This window comes from Pantherophis guttatus, chromosome 1 (genome assembly GCF_059756535.1).
Source record: "Pantherophis guttatus breed Tessera chromosome 1, ASM5975653v1, whole genome shotgun sequence".
Taxonomy (NCBI): domain Eukaryota; kingdom Metazoa; phylum Chordata; class Lepidosauria; order Squamata; family Colubridae; genus Pantherophis; species Pantherophis guttatus.
Window position 1 is genome coordinate 296,097,900 of NC_142063.1, and position 16,771 is coordinate 296,114,670.

The window sequence follows — 16,771 nt, forward strand, 5'->3', positions numbered from 1 at the left end:
TTCAAATTCTGTCAATTAATATATTTTCTATATTAAAACTGTAATTTTAATATTTCAATCATTAGGCTAATACTTTAATGCAGTTAAACAACAGAGGGGCTGAAACCTCTTCTTTGCTCTAGACTCAAGCATAGGAATGCAATGAATTGCCACTGAAGGAGGAAAATGATCTTTTTGTACAACTGTAGCTTCCCTAAAGGAGGCGACGTGATACACCGAATACCAGAAAAACATAATTTGTAGAGTACTTTAAGCAAGTATTTCAACCAACCTCAAAGTCAGGACAAAGATGCAAGAGATTTCCCAAAAAATCTCAAGGCCAAAAATACACTCCTCCCATTCAAGTGTTAATATTATTTATTGTTATCCACATAAATACATCTACATTCACATCCACATACATTCTTGTCTGGCACTTAATGTCATCCACATTATGTGATAGCCATACATACAATTACCAAGTCACTATGAACTATGTTAAAATGTTGATTAGGAAAGGCATACTGAGAGCCAACTGCAGGAAGCTGCCAAGATTCACTGACCCCTAGAAGCCATTCCTGACTTGATTTTTCCTGTGCCAAACTGGCTGCTTGAGAAAGTCCTCATTCTGTTGCCATGTGTAATGTTACTCAGGGGCTCCCTTTTATAAAACATTTGATTTTATTGCATTTTTGAGGATGAATCATTTAGTGACACATTCTCTGAAGATTGAGGTTGGAAGAAGCAGGAGTTTAGTAGTGGGTACAAAATTGAGAAAGAGTCAATGGCAAAAATACAGTGTATCTACCACTCAAGAGGGTTAGGAGTAAAGTTCAGATGTTGGCTGGGGACAGGAGGGTAGAAAAAGGAGTTGATACCATAGCATGTAAGCATGCAAACAAACATGGCTTGACCATTTTTTGTTTCTACTTCTTTTATAAATATAATTTATTAAATTATAATTATTCATTTTCAAAGGTTTTCAAGATTCACAGTATAATAGAAAATGGTACAATTTTTTAAAGAGATTTCTTGTTTATTAGATATTTTTGAAACCTGCAACACAGTAATATTTAATTTAAAGATAAGCTGATCCAAATGTTCTTTTTCGTAAAAAAAAAAAAGTTTTACCACCTGAAATTCCATTTTAGAACTAAGAACCAAGCTTATTTTTATTTGAAAATATGTATGTTTTTATTTATTTATTTCATACCTGCCTAAATTTTGCACGGGCCTCTTTCTCTTTCATTCTTCCATGTGCAACCAAGTAGTCAAATACTTCTCCTAAAATACATTTAACATTATCACATGTATAATATGACTGAAAAATGTTTTCTGTACTTTTACAAATAATTAAATTATCTTTAAAACGTAATACTTTTTTCATTTTATGTTGAATCATAGAGAAAACCATGTGTCTGCTTCTATAACAAAATAAAATTTATATTCAGATTGTATTTTAATATCATATTTAAGGGAAAAGGTAGGGATAGTATTCTTCCCCCTCATAAACTAAACATCTGTAGGAATAAATTTTTTTGTGAAAATTCTGATATCAGAGGAGGCCTCAGTTAAAGCCTGAAATGGGATTCATTACATTATCTATTGAAAATTAGGTTGTAGCTCAGCTTGTGTTTCTAAGAGACACAAAGCATAAAACAGCTTCCATCAACAATAGCCCCCAAAAATAGTAACTTCCAGCTAACCCTAACTTCCAACTCAACTATGGTTCCCATGAAGTGGAAATAAGTTCAAAAAAAATTTCACAATTCTCCATCCTCACTTGCTAACATCTGCATTACCTATTCCACACATTAGAAGTAGAAAAGAATATTAACTTACCTCCACTAGCATATTCCATTATTAAATATAATGTTTTCTCTGTTTCAATAACTTCAAATAGTTTAACTGTAAGATAAAAATAGTAATAAATTGCCTAACCATAAGCAACCAAGAATATCTTAAAACAAAGCTAAATACTTCATTTCTAAATTGATCTGTCTTATCTATATCACATATATGAAGAAATGCATGCTGAAATCATAGTTTGGTTTTACAGATGTGGTTCTTGAAATCAAAACCATTCACTTATTCTGCTAGAACTAAATTGGATTAGAATGGTGCCTGTTTTGATTCCCCTGAAGAAGACAAGAGTTTCCCAAAGGAGGCAGCAGAACTGTTAAGAACCAAAAGGACAACACCCTGGAATATATTACCAAAATGACTATAGTGATGGAAGAGTTTAAGTTGACAAGTTTTTAGCATCCAGAAAACCTGCTTATTCTGATGAAAGCAGGAGCTGGAGGTCCGTATTCTCTATGCAACAATGTGTGTACCTTGTATGAAACAAGCCCTCTGGTCAATTCAGAAACAATAACTTGTCTCTCGAACAATATTGTTCTACCCCTCACCAGCCAGAAGAATTGTCATCACATAGTAGGTCTTTAAAGATGGGAGAAACTAAACCAGAAAGGGAAAGTTACACACTTTCATTATGAAGTGGTACCGATTTTCACTAAAATAAATCTTTAAAGTCTATTTTGATAAAACTATTATCACATTTTCATAAATTAATAATAAATAATAGCATATAGTGCTTATAAAGATTCATAGCGCATTGCATGCATTATTTCATTGTAATCCTTGTAGCAATCCCAGAAGGTGAACTATAGGAATCTATTATCTTTGCCATGTATTTATGGCTGGGTGGGGAAGACTGAATCTGAGAAAATGGCTTCCTAAAGTTGCTAGTGAATTCACAGCAGCAAAATCTGAACCAGGAATTCCTGATACACCGCTTACTGTATTATTTTAACTACTATGCTAATCAGATCAGAATTACAATCCTGATTATAGACGTTTTCACAATGAGAATTTGAATTACAGTAGTCTAATCAGTTTCTTTTCAGTGCTAAGCAGAGAGAAACTTTCAAGGCCAAAAGGGGCAGAACATAGACTAGGGCCAAGCTTTTACAGTTCATCTGTTTCTAAATTGGTATGCTGGATATTAAGACTTTGCCAATTATATTGGCAAGAAGACATTTTTGAAGGCAAAAAGCTGGGACAGACAAGCAAGAGTTTGACTCAAATACATATAACAAAAATGCCTTTTAAATAGGGCTTCTTTCAAGGAAATAATCTAGACTTTACTATGTAATGACATAAAAGGTTGATTATTTAAGGGAATTCCAAAACTGGATTTTTAGACTATGATTCTGCTATGGCAAACCTGGAAAGCCAATTAGAAAATTCACTGCCTGTGCAGAAATCAATGAAACAATCTGCATTCTTACTACTGTATTCTTACAATTAAGTAGCTATTTTCCAGAAGAATTATTATGCTTGCTTTATTTAGGAAAGCATGAATTCTTTAAAAGCCAAAAGCAATATTTATTAAAAATCTAGAAATTGTGTATAATGATGTTCATAAAACTAAGTATTAACTATTTTTTTAGAGGTTTTCCAAAGATCAAATATAATGTATAAAAAATAAATTGAATGTAGAAGAAAAAATCTAAGATTCCTACCTATATTCGGATGATTCAGTATTTTCATTATTCGTACTTCTCGAAACAGCTGTTAAAAAAACCCATGTATCTGAATAATTTTTATAACTTTAATCAATTATATAAATATTAAAAGAATATATATTTAGGAGTTTGGTTTAAAACTTTGTATACTGTTACAATAGCAAGTTGTTCCTATACAAGTAAAGGATAAGATCTTAAATGAGTGGTATTATTCTCAGTGCAATCAATTGGATTTATCTTTAATGATCTCTAACTTTTCACATTGATTTCAATGGACTCTTAGCTTTACTGCCAATATCCTTTCAGGTCTGAGTTATAATTAATACAAATGTACATGACTTTCTAAAATTTCCTTCCACACTCAGCTACTATCTGAGGTTTAACAGGGAACTGATCTTATCAATTTTTCAGATTGATTATACCATTCATATGAAAAACACAATAATAAGAAAATCAAAAGAAAGATTTGAAGAAATGCTTTTTTTAGGCTACACAAAATTATCATTCCTTGTAGAGGCATTTCAATACAATAGTGAAGCAGCAGTATCTCAAATCAGCAAAGCAAGATCAATATTGTGTGAATATTACTGTATTCCCCCAAAAATACGTCATGTCCTGAAAATAAGGCCAAGCCTGATCTCGGGGGAGGGTGTAAATATCAGCCCTCCCCCGAAAATAAGCCTTAGTGAAGGGGTGGGCATGGGTAGCACAGGAGGCAGCCCTTCCCTTCCCTTAATTGCGGCCCGTGGATCAGCTGAGCCAGCACGAGCCGGGAGCTGCCTCTTATTCTGTCTCTCTGCGGAGGCCTACCACTGCAATGCTTTGCCACAGCTTCGGAGCAAACCTCTGCCTTCCCTGTGCAGGATTGCAAGGCTGAAGGTTTCGGAGGGAGCATTTTTGGGATGTGTGTCTGTGCAGAGCTCCCCAAGGATAGAACTATCGGCAGGAAAATGTGATTGGGGGGGGGAGAGGGAATTTTCCTGCTGATCAGAGCAAGGTGAAGCCTTCAGCCTTGCAATCCTCCTCAGGGAAGGCAGAGGTTTGTTCCGAAGCTGTGGCAGAGCATTGCACTGGGAGGCCTCTGGAGGGAGACAGAATGAGAGGCAGCTCCCGGCCCGTGCTGGCTCAGCTGATGGAGGCTCCCTCATGGGGTGTGATTGAACTTCCAACCCCAACTGACTATGTGGGTGTGAGCTACCCCAATCCAGAAAGGAGAAGGAGCTAATGGGGGGGAGGGTGGCTGTGGAAAGTTCTGGGAGTTGAAATCCACAAGTCTTTAAATGGCCAAGCGGCTGCCCATGCTGCTGCTGGCCTCTTCGCCCTCCTGGCAGCGCTGCGCTCGGCAGCGCTGCGGGACTGCTCCTGCCTGGCTGGCTTGAATCATCCCAGATTGAAAACCTCCAAAAACGTTCTGAGCGCCACCAGCCTGCCAGGGCCCCTTTGGGAGCGGCTGCCTGTGTTGCCTTGCCCGCCACCGCCTTTGGGCTGCTGAGCGCCAACCTGCATGTCTATTCCCCCCCCATCTCTTTCCCTTCCATTGCTGCTTCTGGATTGCTGCTTTCCCTCCCCCCGACTCCTTCCTTTCCATTGCTGCTTCTGGGGAGCAGACAGCATGACAGAGAGAGTTGGGCCAGCGGTAGCACTTTAAAAAAGTAAGATCTCCCTGAAAATAAGCCCAAGTGCTTATTTTGAAGCTCAAAAGAAAATAAGACCCTGTCTTATTTTGGGGGAAACATGGTAACATGGAAACAGTTTGGTGTCAATGAACAATTGAAACTTTGAATTTTTAAGTTTTATTTTAAAAAAAAGGTAACTGATGTTATCTCAACCAGTTCAAGGACCAGGTAAAGCATTTATTTATGCTAGTTTAATAAAAGGTTAATTTAGATAAAACAAGGGGATTTGTGAGATGACTAAAAAAAAAAAAATTAAATTAACATGTAAATTTTATTATATGATTGCTCTTCATATGATCACCAGACATGGCAGACATGCCCACAAAAATTGTCAAACAAATGTACCCAAATGGTTGCAAGGCAGCTCACTAGTCAGAAGCTATTTCAAGCCACATTCTGAAAAATCCTGTCATGGTTATGTTTGGATTTGATAGCTCACTTCCAACCGAATAGTGGCATAGCTAACTGCTAGGATGAGAAGACAATATTTCTGATAATAACTGCATTTCTAAAGTAAGTATTTTCATTATAAGAGAAGTTGTAAACCAGATCGACATTTTGAGACTGACATTATTCACAGCCTACATCAGCAAAGCAGCCCACCTCACAAGATTGAAGCCATACCTTGACCCTCAGCTCAGCCTGTTAAGTTACTCAATAGAAGCAGAGAGAATTCTCCAAAATAGTTCAGTTTTAGAAGGTGAGTAACAAGTACAGCAAATTAGAATCATACTTAAGTTCCAGGTCAGAGAATTTATTGCTCAAACCTATACACAAGACTCTAATTAATTAAAAGTCAGTAGTAAACTGGGGCTAGATAAGTGTTAATGGAACTCCAGTGGGGCTGGAGTGTTTGTGGACACATAATAATTCTAGGCTGAGTCCTCTTTTGACTTCGCTCCCCCAGCATTGCCTCTCCTTCTCCTATAGTAAATCAAATAGTTATTATCATCTATTCCCATATTAAATCAGGATGTATTGTAGCTGTCATTTTCAACCTAATCTCAAACAGACTATTATTCTGTGTTTTCCAATTATCTTGTATGAGCAAAGAAAGAAAAGAAAGAAAAATAAGAGATTGGACTCTTGAATCCAAAATGCTAATGTATTATGACAGAAACATTACCTTTTGTAGACTGGTAGGATTTAACTGGGTTTTGTCTATAATTTTGACAGCAACCTAAGGATGGAAAGGCAAAAAATATCTTTTTTAAAAGTTAAACAATTAAACAAACTTTTTACACTATGTAAGAATTGTTTATTTTAGGCAGAAATTGACCCCATTCAGATATAATTCTTCACTATCAAAGTGTATATTCTTTCAATAGTGAGCCACATACCATGTTTTCCCGAAAATAAGACTGGGTCTTATATTAATTTTTGCTCCAAAAGATGCATTAGGGCTTATTTTCTGATTAGGTCTTATTTTTGGGGAAATACGGTACTAAATGCACCCATCTGGCTGACAATCTTAACTGGGGCTTATTTTGCAGGTAGGGCTTATATTACAAGCAACCTTAACAATCACGCTAGGACTTATTTTCCGGTTCGGTCTTATTTTCAGGGAAACAGGATACTACTACTACTACTACTACTACTACCCCGTTTTCCCCAAAATAAGACATCCCTTGATAATAAGCCCAATCGGGCTTTTGAGTGCCTGGCAATAAGGCCAAGCACTTATTTCAGGGTTCAAAAAAATATAACACAGGGTCTTATTTTTGGGGAAACACAGTAGAGAGAGATAACAGAGAAAGCACACCGCTAGAACGTATTTACAGGTAATCCTGGATTTACAACCACAATTGAGCCCAAAACTAATGTTGTTAAGCAAGACAGTTGTTAAATGAGTTTTGCCCCATTTTATGATCTTTCTTGCCACAGCTGTTAAATGAATCACTGTAACACTAACTTAAGTGAATATGGCTTACTCACTGACTACTTGTCAGAAGTCTGCAAAAGGTGATCACATTTATATGGACAAGTTTTTGTCTTGAATGTTTTCAACTTCTTTTTCTCCTGAGTGGGACTACCGGTACTTCTAATTTAGAATTTAGAAATCTCATCAGGAAAAAGAAGGATAAGTAAGCCAAGAAGGGAATTGTTTCTCTTCCACCCACACTATACTTTAAAAATTTCCGTACAGTGTTTTACAAAAATATTGTGACAGACCAAAATCTGCCCACAGAGCTGCTGGCGTTATGTGTCTTATGGTACTAACAAAGCTGCCACACCTCAGGAACAAAGTTCAAGTATATACACCGCAGACAGCCAAAAAGAAAAAACACATTTACATGCCGGATTTTATTTTCAACAATAAAAATATCTGACACACATTTTGCAAATAAAATAATAGTTATCAAGCCTAGCCTAAAGAAACTTACCTCTCTACCTGTAAGGACATGTCTAGCCAGCTTCACTTTAGCAAAATTTCCTTTTCCTATTGTTTTTAATAAGCGATAGTTCCCAATGTGAGGATGGTCTTCATTTACAGAGGTGATTGAGTTTCTGCAACGTGGTATATTCTGTCGACTACTTGATTTTGTGGGTTGGATATGAGATTCAGAATATCCATCAGCAGAAGTGTGCTACAAGATTGAAAACAACAATCACTACTTTAAACTGTACAGGGTTTATGATTTCTAAAATAGTTAAAGTAAGGGAAAAGAAAAGCTGGAAAATTGTAAGAGCAAATCAGTATAAAGGAGTTCAATTTTTTAAAGTATTCTAAATTATAATTTATTTTGTAAATATTTCATTACTAGTATTACTTTCATTATTACGATTAAGAAAACTAAATAATGTTTCAAAAATAAGCAAATGCTATGCTTTCCTTTCTTTATATTTTTCTTTATTAAATTGAAACTTGGACATTTCAGTTCTGAATTTAACTAATATCTAATTTTCAATTAAATACTCTTGAATCCTTTCTATTACCCAAGAAGTCACAAGATATTAAAGGAGAGAAATCAGAGAACAATGTGGAAAAATATAAAAACATTTTTGTATACTTATCTCTTTTAAAGGTTTTAACACATTTAATAATTATTTAAGGTTACAAAGAAAATTATACGCCATATTATATTTGCATAGTTTAGAAAATATAACAGAAAGGATGCAGATATTAGACTAAATTCATTGTTATTACAAGTCTATTGATTATTTATTAAATATTAATGTTTAAGTTTTGATGGAATTATGTATCGTAATGGAAAAGAATGCATTTGTCTTCTCATCAAAAGCTATATATCTAGTTTATATTCTGCATTTTTATAGGTTAAGTTTATATTAAAAAAAATTAGGGTGTAGATTCATTTTATCTTGAACCTATGTTGAATATAGCAAAACTCACCACTTGATTTGGTTATTAATTAAAAATATCTCAACTCTATATGGGACAATATAATACACTATAGACATGCAAAAAGTTTCGCTACGAAAATGTGATGGGGCTTGATAAATCGACATTTACAGTTTGACAATTAATGAGTAGTTACGATTGGCCTCTCCTCTCCCCTTCTCTCCCTCAGCCTTGCCCCACAGAAACCTATCCTATCCCCTTCTCTCCCTCTGGCTTACCCCACAGAAGCCTCCCCTATCCTATCCCCCTTCTCTCCCTCAGCCTTGCCCCACAGAAACCTATCCTATCCCCTTCTCTCCCTCTGGCTTACCCCACAGAAGCCTCCCCTATCCTATGCCCTTCTCTCTCTCAGCCTTGCCCCACAGAAACCTATCCTATCCCCTTCTCTCCCTCAGGCTTACCCCACAGAAGCCTCCCCTATCCTATCCCCTTCTCTCCCTCAGCCTTGCCCCACAGAGGCCTCCCCTATCCTATCCCCTTCTCTCTCTCAGCCTTGCCCCACAGAAACCTATCCTATCCCCTTCTCTCCCTCAGTCTTACCCCACAGAAGCCTCCCCTATCCTATCCCCTTCTCTCCCTCAGTTAACGTGATCCCTTCCACTCAAAGTGGATATACTAAAAGCTTATGTATCATTTTTTGACAGCAGCTAAAAGTGTACAACATAATACCAAACATATTGATAATTTGTAGGTACAGCACAGCAAACAAGTTTTAACTACCATGTTTTCCCGAAAATAAAACCATGTCTTATATTTTTTTGAACCCTGAAATAAACTCTTCGCCTTATTTTTGTGGAAGTCTTATTATTTTGGAGCGCATGGAGCAAGATGGGGCTCCTCTTGCTGTCTTACCTGATTTCCAGCTCTGCGTTTAAATATTTTCAGGGAGGGCTTATTTTCGGGGGAGGCTTATTTTAGCGTATGTGCTCAAAAGCCCGATTGGGCTTATTATCAGGGGATGTCTTATTTTTGGGGAAACGGTATTATTTTATTCCTAGACTTTAGTATGGCAAGACAAAACTCAGGTTCATGTACTACCTCTTCTCTCAAACTCCTCTTGCCTAGACTGAGTTGAAATTGGGAGCGTCAGCAGAGGGGCATCTCTTCAGTTTGAACTCAGTCTATAGAGTTGGAAGACAGAGTGAATCCCCATGCCTGGAGTCTCGAGTCCCCTATCAGGAAAATATCTAGTGTTTTATTAGGTCAGCTTGTATTGGATATACAGTACCTAGAGAATGAAAATCTTTGTATTATTTGTTCAATGCTGATTTATTATTATTTTTATACATTGGGCTGCTCTTGATATGATAAAGAAGCAGCAGTGAATATAAAATATTTGACTTACAAATTGGCATACCAAAATGGAACATAGCACTAGCACTAGCAAAAGCATTTAGACTTATATACTCACTTCATGATGCCTACAGCAGCGGCCCCCAACCTTTTGGGCACCAGGGATCGGTTCCATGGAGAGGTTTTTCAATGGACTGAAGGGGGCATGGTTTCGTGTGCTGCCTGCATCCTGCTGATGAGGGTTCGCTTGTTTGCGCAGACTGGTTTCTGGCATGCTGCAGACTAGTGCCGGTCCACGGACCAGGAGTTGGGGACCCCTGCTCTACAGCTCTCTCTGGGCAGTTTACAATGGCAGCATATTGCCCTCAACAATCTGGGTCCTTATTTTATCAACCTCGGAAGGCTAAGTCAACGTTGAGCCCCTCGGGATCAAACTCCAGGCTGTGGCCAGAGTTAGCCTGCAATAATGCATTCTAGCCACTATGCCATTAGGGCTGTTTTTGATGTTTAATTGGTGTTTAATTAGAGTACATTGATGTAACATTGGTGATTAATTACAATAATGTCAAGTCCTCTAATAAACAGTAAAAAAAAGCTTGATTCTCATAAGGTTTTGTTAATCAAGTTTACTGCAAAGAAAAAGGGATCAGGTTACAGAATCTTGTGGCTGGCTATCTGTATTTATCAACTCAGGCTGGTGGTCTTTGTTGCCTTTGATCTTCTTTCTAACTCTCTGTTAAGTGAGAACTAGCTATATATTTAGGAGATATGATTAGAATGTCCATCTGTTCCTTATTCTATGTTTTGCAAAAGTCCAGTCTTGTTTTCTTTCCTCAGAAAACACAATTACAATTCATTCCCAAATATGAAACAATGTGTTTTTCAATCCCTATACCATGGGTAAGCAATTTCGTTTCATACTCTCTACAATTTAATTCAGAATATAAATATGGTTAAGGATACAGGAAGTATAATTTAAAATATCTCAAGAACAGTAGTCCTAAATAGTCTGAACCTAGCATATTTTAAAAAACTTTCCTTGGTCTACGCTTCAAGTTTCTCCCCCCAGAAGCTGCCTCATACCATGTGACCTCATTATATCACAGAGTAGTCTTTTAAATAATGACAAAGTCATGCAAATTTGTGTACTTGCTCTGGTTTTCCCATCATAAACGTAGAACTTGCAACTGTTTTCTCCATCTTGTCTGACAAACATAACTACATTAATTTTGCAGATCCGTGTTCCTCATTGCATTATATGGTCTATCTTATATTTAAGCTATCCCAAGGTTGACTCAGCCTTCCAACCTTTCAAGGGGGTAAAATGAGGACCCAGATTGTTGGGGGCAATATGCTGACTCTGTAAAGCGCTTAGAAAGGGCTTTAAAGCACTGTGAAGCAGTATATAAATCTAAGTGTTATTGCTATTGCTATATTTCCTGCAAACTGGGTTCTCATTTAACTCCATGGTGTCATTTGCACAGAAAAGTACATTCACATTTCCAACCAAAACAACTCTAACAAAATTCATTATTCACTTATCTGTAAAAACATTAAGTATCTAAGGGGATTTCATACAAACTTGTTTTACTCCCTGTTCAATGTTGAACTATTCCCTAAATATCCATTTATTATCCCACATACTTTAATTTTAATCAATCTTCCACTCCAGATTCATGCAAAGCATTCTCCAATTCAGGGCTACTTACTTTATCAGTCACTTTCTGAAAATCAACAAAAGTTTCCATCCACATCCTCATTTAGTTCATTGTTTTATTAAGCATTCTTTTTCATGTTCCCCATTTTGTTGCTATACAGATATTCGTGGCATTCTGCAGCATAAGCCTTTTCAATCTGTTCCAAGCAGTTACTTCCACCTGCTCTTTCCCTATATACATTTCCCTTGCATTTTATTGGGAGATTAATGTATCTTTTATAACTTTTTCATACTGGATTAACCTCTTCTTGTAGCTCTTTTATTCTAATTCATTTCTTTTGATTATGTTTCTTTGAAATCAATTTTCCCCAGGTCCATTTCAAATACTACTAAAAATGGTCTGTCCAACATTCATAACCTAACTCTAAATTCACAATTATATCCTTCACCAATTCTCTCAATGTTTTAACAAAATTATTAACGTAACGACTTTAAAACAATATATATATTTCTTTGCTATGTAAAAATATTGAGAGTCTAAAACTCAGTTCTTTTTCTAGGCAGAAACTTTCTAAGTGGACAAAATTCTTGATTTCTAGTTTATTTACTCCTCATCTCATCTAATAGAACAACTTTTTCCCACAGATCGTATTAATTCAGATCATTTAACATACTTTCCTAAAATGCATCTTTGTTTTTTCCACTATCACCCTTCCTTAGAATATAACATGCATTTATTAGCAACCAATAGATTCCTCTTTTCCTACACTTTTATAATAACCTATGTGATTCCAATTCTTATTATCTAACAAGTATTTTAGCCTTTTCATTCATAATTATACCTTCGTTCCATTTCCCTTCATTATGCATGGAAAAACTCAGCAGGCCTACAGATATTATATTCTTCCTTTCTTTTCTTGATTTCAGAAACACACTATGTATTTATTTTACTTGTTTTCATTTCATATGTTAATTCATGCTATGTACCTTTTATTCATCTTAAATTCCAAATCACAATCTTCCATATGCCATGACTGTCACCAGATGGATCACAGATATTGACCTTACTCATTCATCACAGTTTTGATTATCAAATTATCTTATTTAATAAGATAGCAAAGATATAAATAAGGGCATCAACCTTTAGTACATTTTGGCCTGCATGCCATAAGCACAAACAATGCAGTTTATCAAAAGCATTCACACTATTCTATGCAAGCAGGTAATTCTAATAGAGGGTTGCAAGTCAAAAAAAACTGCTGCCCAAACTCACCGAGAGATAAATGTAGCATATTGACATACACTAAGAATATTCTGCTTGTTAGCACCCAATTATTTTCTGTATGGGTTTTGAAAGGCATATTTGTTTCTGAGTATACAACTTTCCTTCCAATTACGCTACTCTCTGCATTTGTTTTATTGTCTTAATTAGTATATTGCCTTCAGAGAACAGTTTTGAAAACATGTTGTAAAAAGCCTGATAAACAAACAAACTTCCTAACTAAGGAATTTTAGTCAACATACACAAATACACTTATCTTTAAAGACACACCAGCATGTTTCTTCCCACTCTTATTCAGTTATGCCAGCCTTTCTTGAGGACTTCTTGTGTTATATTTCTTTCATGTGGAGGCTGCTCACAAATACTTTCCAAGGCAGAAAATAATAATGACTACACTACACTTAAAGAGCAAATCAGCCTATCTACGGGACCGCCTACTACCACCAATAGCCTCCCACCGGCCAGTACGCTCTCATAGAGAGGGACTCCTCCGGGTGCCGTCAGCCAAACAGTGTCGACTGGCGGCCCCTAGGGGGAGAGCCTTCTCTGTGGGGGCACCTACCATCTGGAATGAGCTCCCCCCGGAGATATGGAGGATCCCGGATCTGCGCTCCTTCCGCCGTGCTGTGAAGACCTTTTTATTCCATCAAGCGGGCTTGGCCTAATCTCTTCCCTTTTTAAATATGTAAATTTTAACCTGTTTTTAAATTATTGGGGTATTTTAATTTGTCTGGGCCAAAAAGTTTAATTTGATTTTATCGGGTTTTTAAATTTTGTGTATTTATGTATTTTATTGTTGGCTGTTCACCGCCCTGAGTCCTTCGGGAGTAGGGCGGTATACAAATCAAATAAACTAAACTAAACTAAACTAAACTATCTGCATGAAGCTTCTATACACACTCTCATCAATGTAGTCACAGAAACATTTCACACACAAACTGCTGCATCTAGAAATGGTGAAACAAATCCTAGGGAATCCAATAAATCCCTAATCTAAAATCATTCACTTGCGAATGCTGACCATAAACAAACGTTATTACAATAATTTGAGAACCAGTTGGTCTTAGTGGTTTAGACTAGAAACCAGGAAACTGTGAGTTCTATTCCTGCCTCAGGCATAAAAAGCCTGTTGGATGTTAGGCCAATCACTGTCTCTCAGCCCCATGATGATAGGCTCAGGTAACAAATGCATCGGTCAATTCCTGTTGCAACCAATAGATCAACACTCAGTTGAATCAAAAGTATGATATATTCATTACTTAACACATAATAAGAGATATTTGATATTTGAAGATGTTTGAAGAGTGATTTAAGATAAAAACAAAAGCCCAACTAGTAAGTGAAAGATTTGTTTGTGATTGGTTTAATTATTATAAAATTTTTGAAAGATTTAAACTTGATAAAAAAAGTTTCATTTTCGCAGGAGCTAAATTTGAATTGGATATCAATTTATGTTCCGGAGATGATCACCTGTTTACCTGATATATAAAATGTTAATTAAGATTAACCTGGAAGATGAATATGTCAAAGATATACCATGAGACCCTATGCTTGCAGGAAAAATGCTAGGATTTTTAAAAGGGTTATACAGGTAATGATTTCCTGGAAAAAAATATAAAACTAAACCAAATTAAATCAAGCTTCTGATTTATGTAATATGTTGTAATTAGAATACACTTTAAAGTTTTTGAATAATGAAAGAAACGGAACACTTGTTGTGAAAGACAAATAAAATATAGGTATTCCATTTAGCAATGGTATTACATCACGCAAAGTATCATCTTGTATCTGTGTGTTTGTGTGTGTGTGTGTGTGTATAATATATAATAAACACACACGCATATATACTGTATGTATATGTGTGTATGTATGTATACGTGTGTGCATGTGTGTGTATATATACTGTATTTTTCGGTCTATAAGACACACTTCTCCCCCCAAAAGTGGGTGGAAATGTCTATGTGTCTTATAGAGCAAACGTTGCTGAAGCCCCACCCACCTGCCAGCCCCCACCCTTTGGCCTCTGCCTCCCAGCAATTTCTATCCTTGCAGCAAACAGCAAAAAGCCTGGTCAGCTTCAGCACAGCCTGATTTAGAACGAGCAGCTGATTGGTAGTTGGATCGGCCTCCCGGAATATTGCCGATCAGCTGTTCCAAGCTGCCGAGATCACCACCGTCTATCGCGGCCTCCACACTCCCATTTTCAGCCCCCTTGTGTCCCATTTTTGGTCTCCACATGCCCCATTTTTGGCCTCCGTGCATCCCGTTTTTGGCCCGTTTCAGGCGGTGGTGATTGGCAGCAATCCCTGATGCCTCGAACGAGCCAAAAACGGGATGCGTGGAGGCCAAAAATGGGGCACAAGGGGACTGAAAATGGGATGTGAGGAGACTGAAAATGGGGCGTGTTTCATATGCTGGACAATAGATCAGTTCTTTCACATACTATTTTTCTGGAGCAAAGAGCATTCTAGAATTCTGAGATATTTATTAATATTCATTGCTTATATTCTAGTGCCGTGATGGTGAACCTATGGCACGCGTGCTACAGGTGGCACATGAAGCCCTCTCTGCGGGCATGTGACCTGTCGCCCAGCTCAGCTCCACTGTGCATGCTCCAGAGCTTGCCGCCGGCCAGCTGATTTTCGGGTCTCTGCCTTGCAAGCAGGAGACAAGCGTGCATGTGGGGGGGGGCTACCTTTCTCCTCACTTTCTGCTGCCATGCCTTCCAAGATCTCCGGAGATTCCCCTCCCAGCTGTTTTGGGAGGTGAGGCTTTTCCCCCCTCCCAGCTGTTTTGAGATGTGAGGCCAAAATGGGGGATCGCGTGCGCATGTGCGGGGGTCGCGCACACATGTGCAGGTGTGGCATGCCGGAGGGGCACTGCATTATGGGTGTGGGCATGCACATGCGTGCGATAGTGTATGCACACATGCTTTTAGCACCCAAGGAAGAAAAGGTTAGCCATCACTGTTCTAGTGGAACACTAGACTCTGCAAAGTTTCTAGACAGCCACCCAGGACAAATAATTTTCTCTCATGTTCAGAGACATTAAGGCAGCTGAACTGGAATGGTGCTTAATCTTCTATTCAGGCTAAATTCATAAATTTCCAACAACACTATGGAATCTGTTATGGTGCAGCTGTTTGCATCTCCATTCAGCTGTTTGAAGAAAGCCATCATAAAGACAAAATGATTTGCCATGGTTATTTTCAACATCACCATCACTGGTAGACAATAAGTAAAGTAAGCAGTTCTTGTCCAAACATTCAAATATTATCATCTGGCTTTGAAGCAGATATTCTACCATTTTTATAGATATGTCATCTGATCAAACTTTTTTTCATATGTAACAGCAACTGTCATCCATATTACTCCCGTTTCCCCCCTTCCTTCAAATTGAAAAAAAAAAAGGGAAGGAAGCAGGAGCATTTTCAATACTATTAAAAAAATGGAGTACACAAATCAAGTCATTTTTGAAGCAAACTATCAAATTGATTTGGAAAAATTGTTCCCAAACTTTAAACAAATTGCCTGCACTCATATTTCCAGACTGAATCTTTCAGTTTGAATCCTTGCACTAATTCTTGAAATCTCCCTACTTTATTTTCTTATCTCATAAGAGAGGGTAAAATTGTTTTATATGTCTGCACAACAGTGAATGAAGTCTCAGTAACTCATTCTGTCTACTCCTAAGCCACTAGAAACTGATATACTATGCTAACGGGGTGATTACTGCACACAACTGAATATAATAGCCTTTCCAGTCAGAACATAGGAACATCTTTCCTTCTGGATTTTAATAGATGGACTTACATAATTGATGAAGCACTTACACATTCAACAGACAACTACTTCAGAATATTTTAGCTCTATAAGGAACATTATGTTTTATGTTAAAACCATAAGCTTGAAAAGAGGTGGAGGAGAGAGATGTATATTTTAAATCTGGGCTTTAATGGAATCTTTTTTGAAAATATCAATATTATTTATTTAC

At 37.1% G+C, this 16,771-nt stretch overlaps 1 protein-coding gene across 15 annotated transcripts in view; it reads right to left on the reverse strand.

The window, feature by feature from the left end:
- Positions 1-16,771, reverse strand: part of MARK1 (microtubule affinity regulating kinase 1) — a 68,823-nt gene that overhangs the window by 25,486 nt on the left and 26,566 nt on the right. For 9 of the 15 annotated variants that reach the window (XM_087883177.1, XM_087883175.1, XM_087883176.1 and 6 more), the window contains 5 exons: positions 7,570-7,773; positions 6,312-6,365; positions 3,507-3,555; positions 1,822-1,887; positions 1,193-1,263 (listed from right to left, as the gene is read on the reverse strand). In XM_087883177.1, coding sequence (XP_087739303.1) covers positions 1,193-1,263; positions 1,822-1,887; positions 3,507-3,555; positions 6,312-6,365; positions 7,570-7,773 — 444 coding nt within the window. Of the gene's footprint in view, positions 1-1,192; positions 1,264-1,821; positions 1,888-3,506; positions 3,556-6,311; positions 6,366-7,569; positions 7,774-9,584; positions 9,719-9,957; positions 10,030-16,771 lie in introns of those variants that run through there. The other 6 variants (XM_087883174.1, XM_087883172.1, XM_087883173.1 and 3 more) reach the window with 2 other exon arrangements.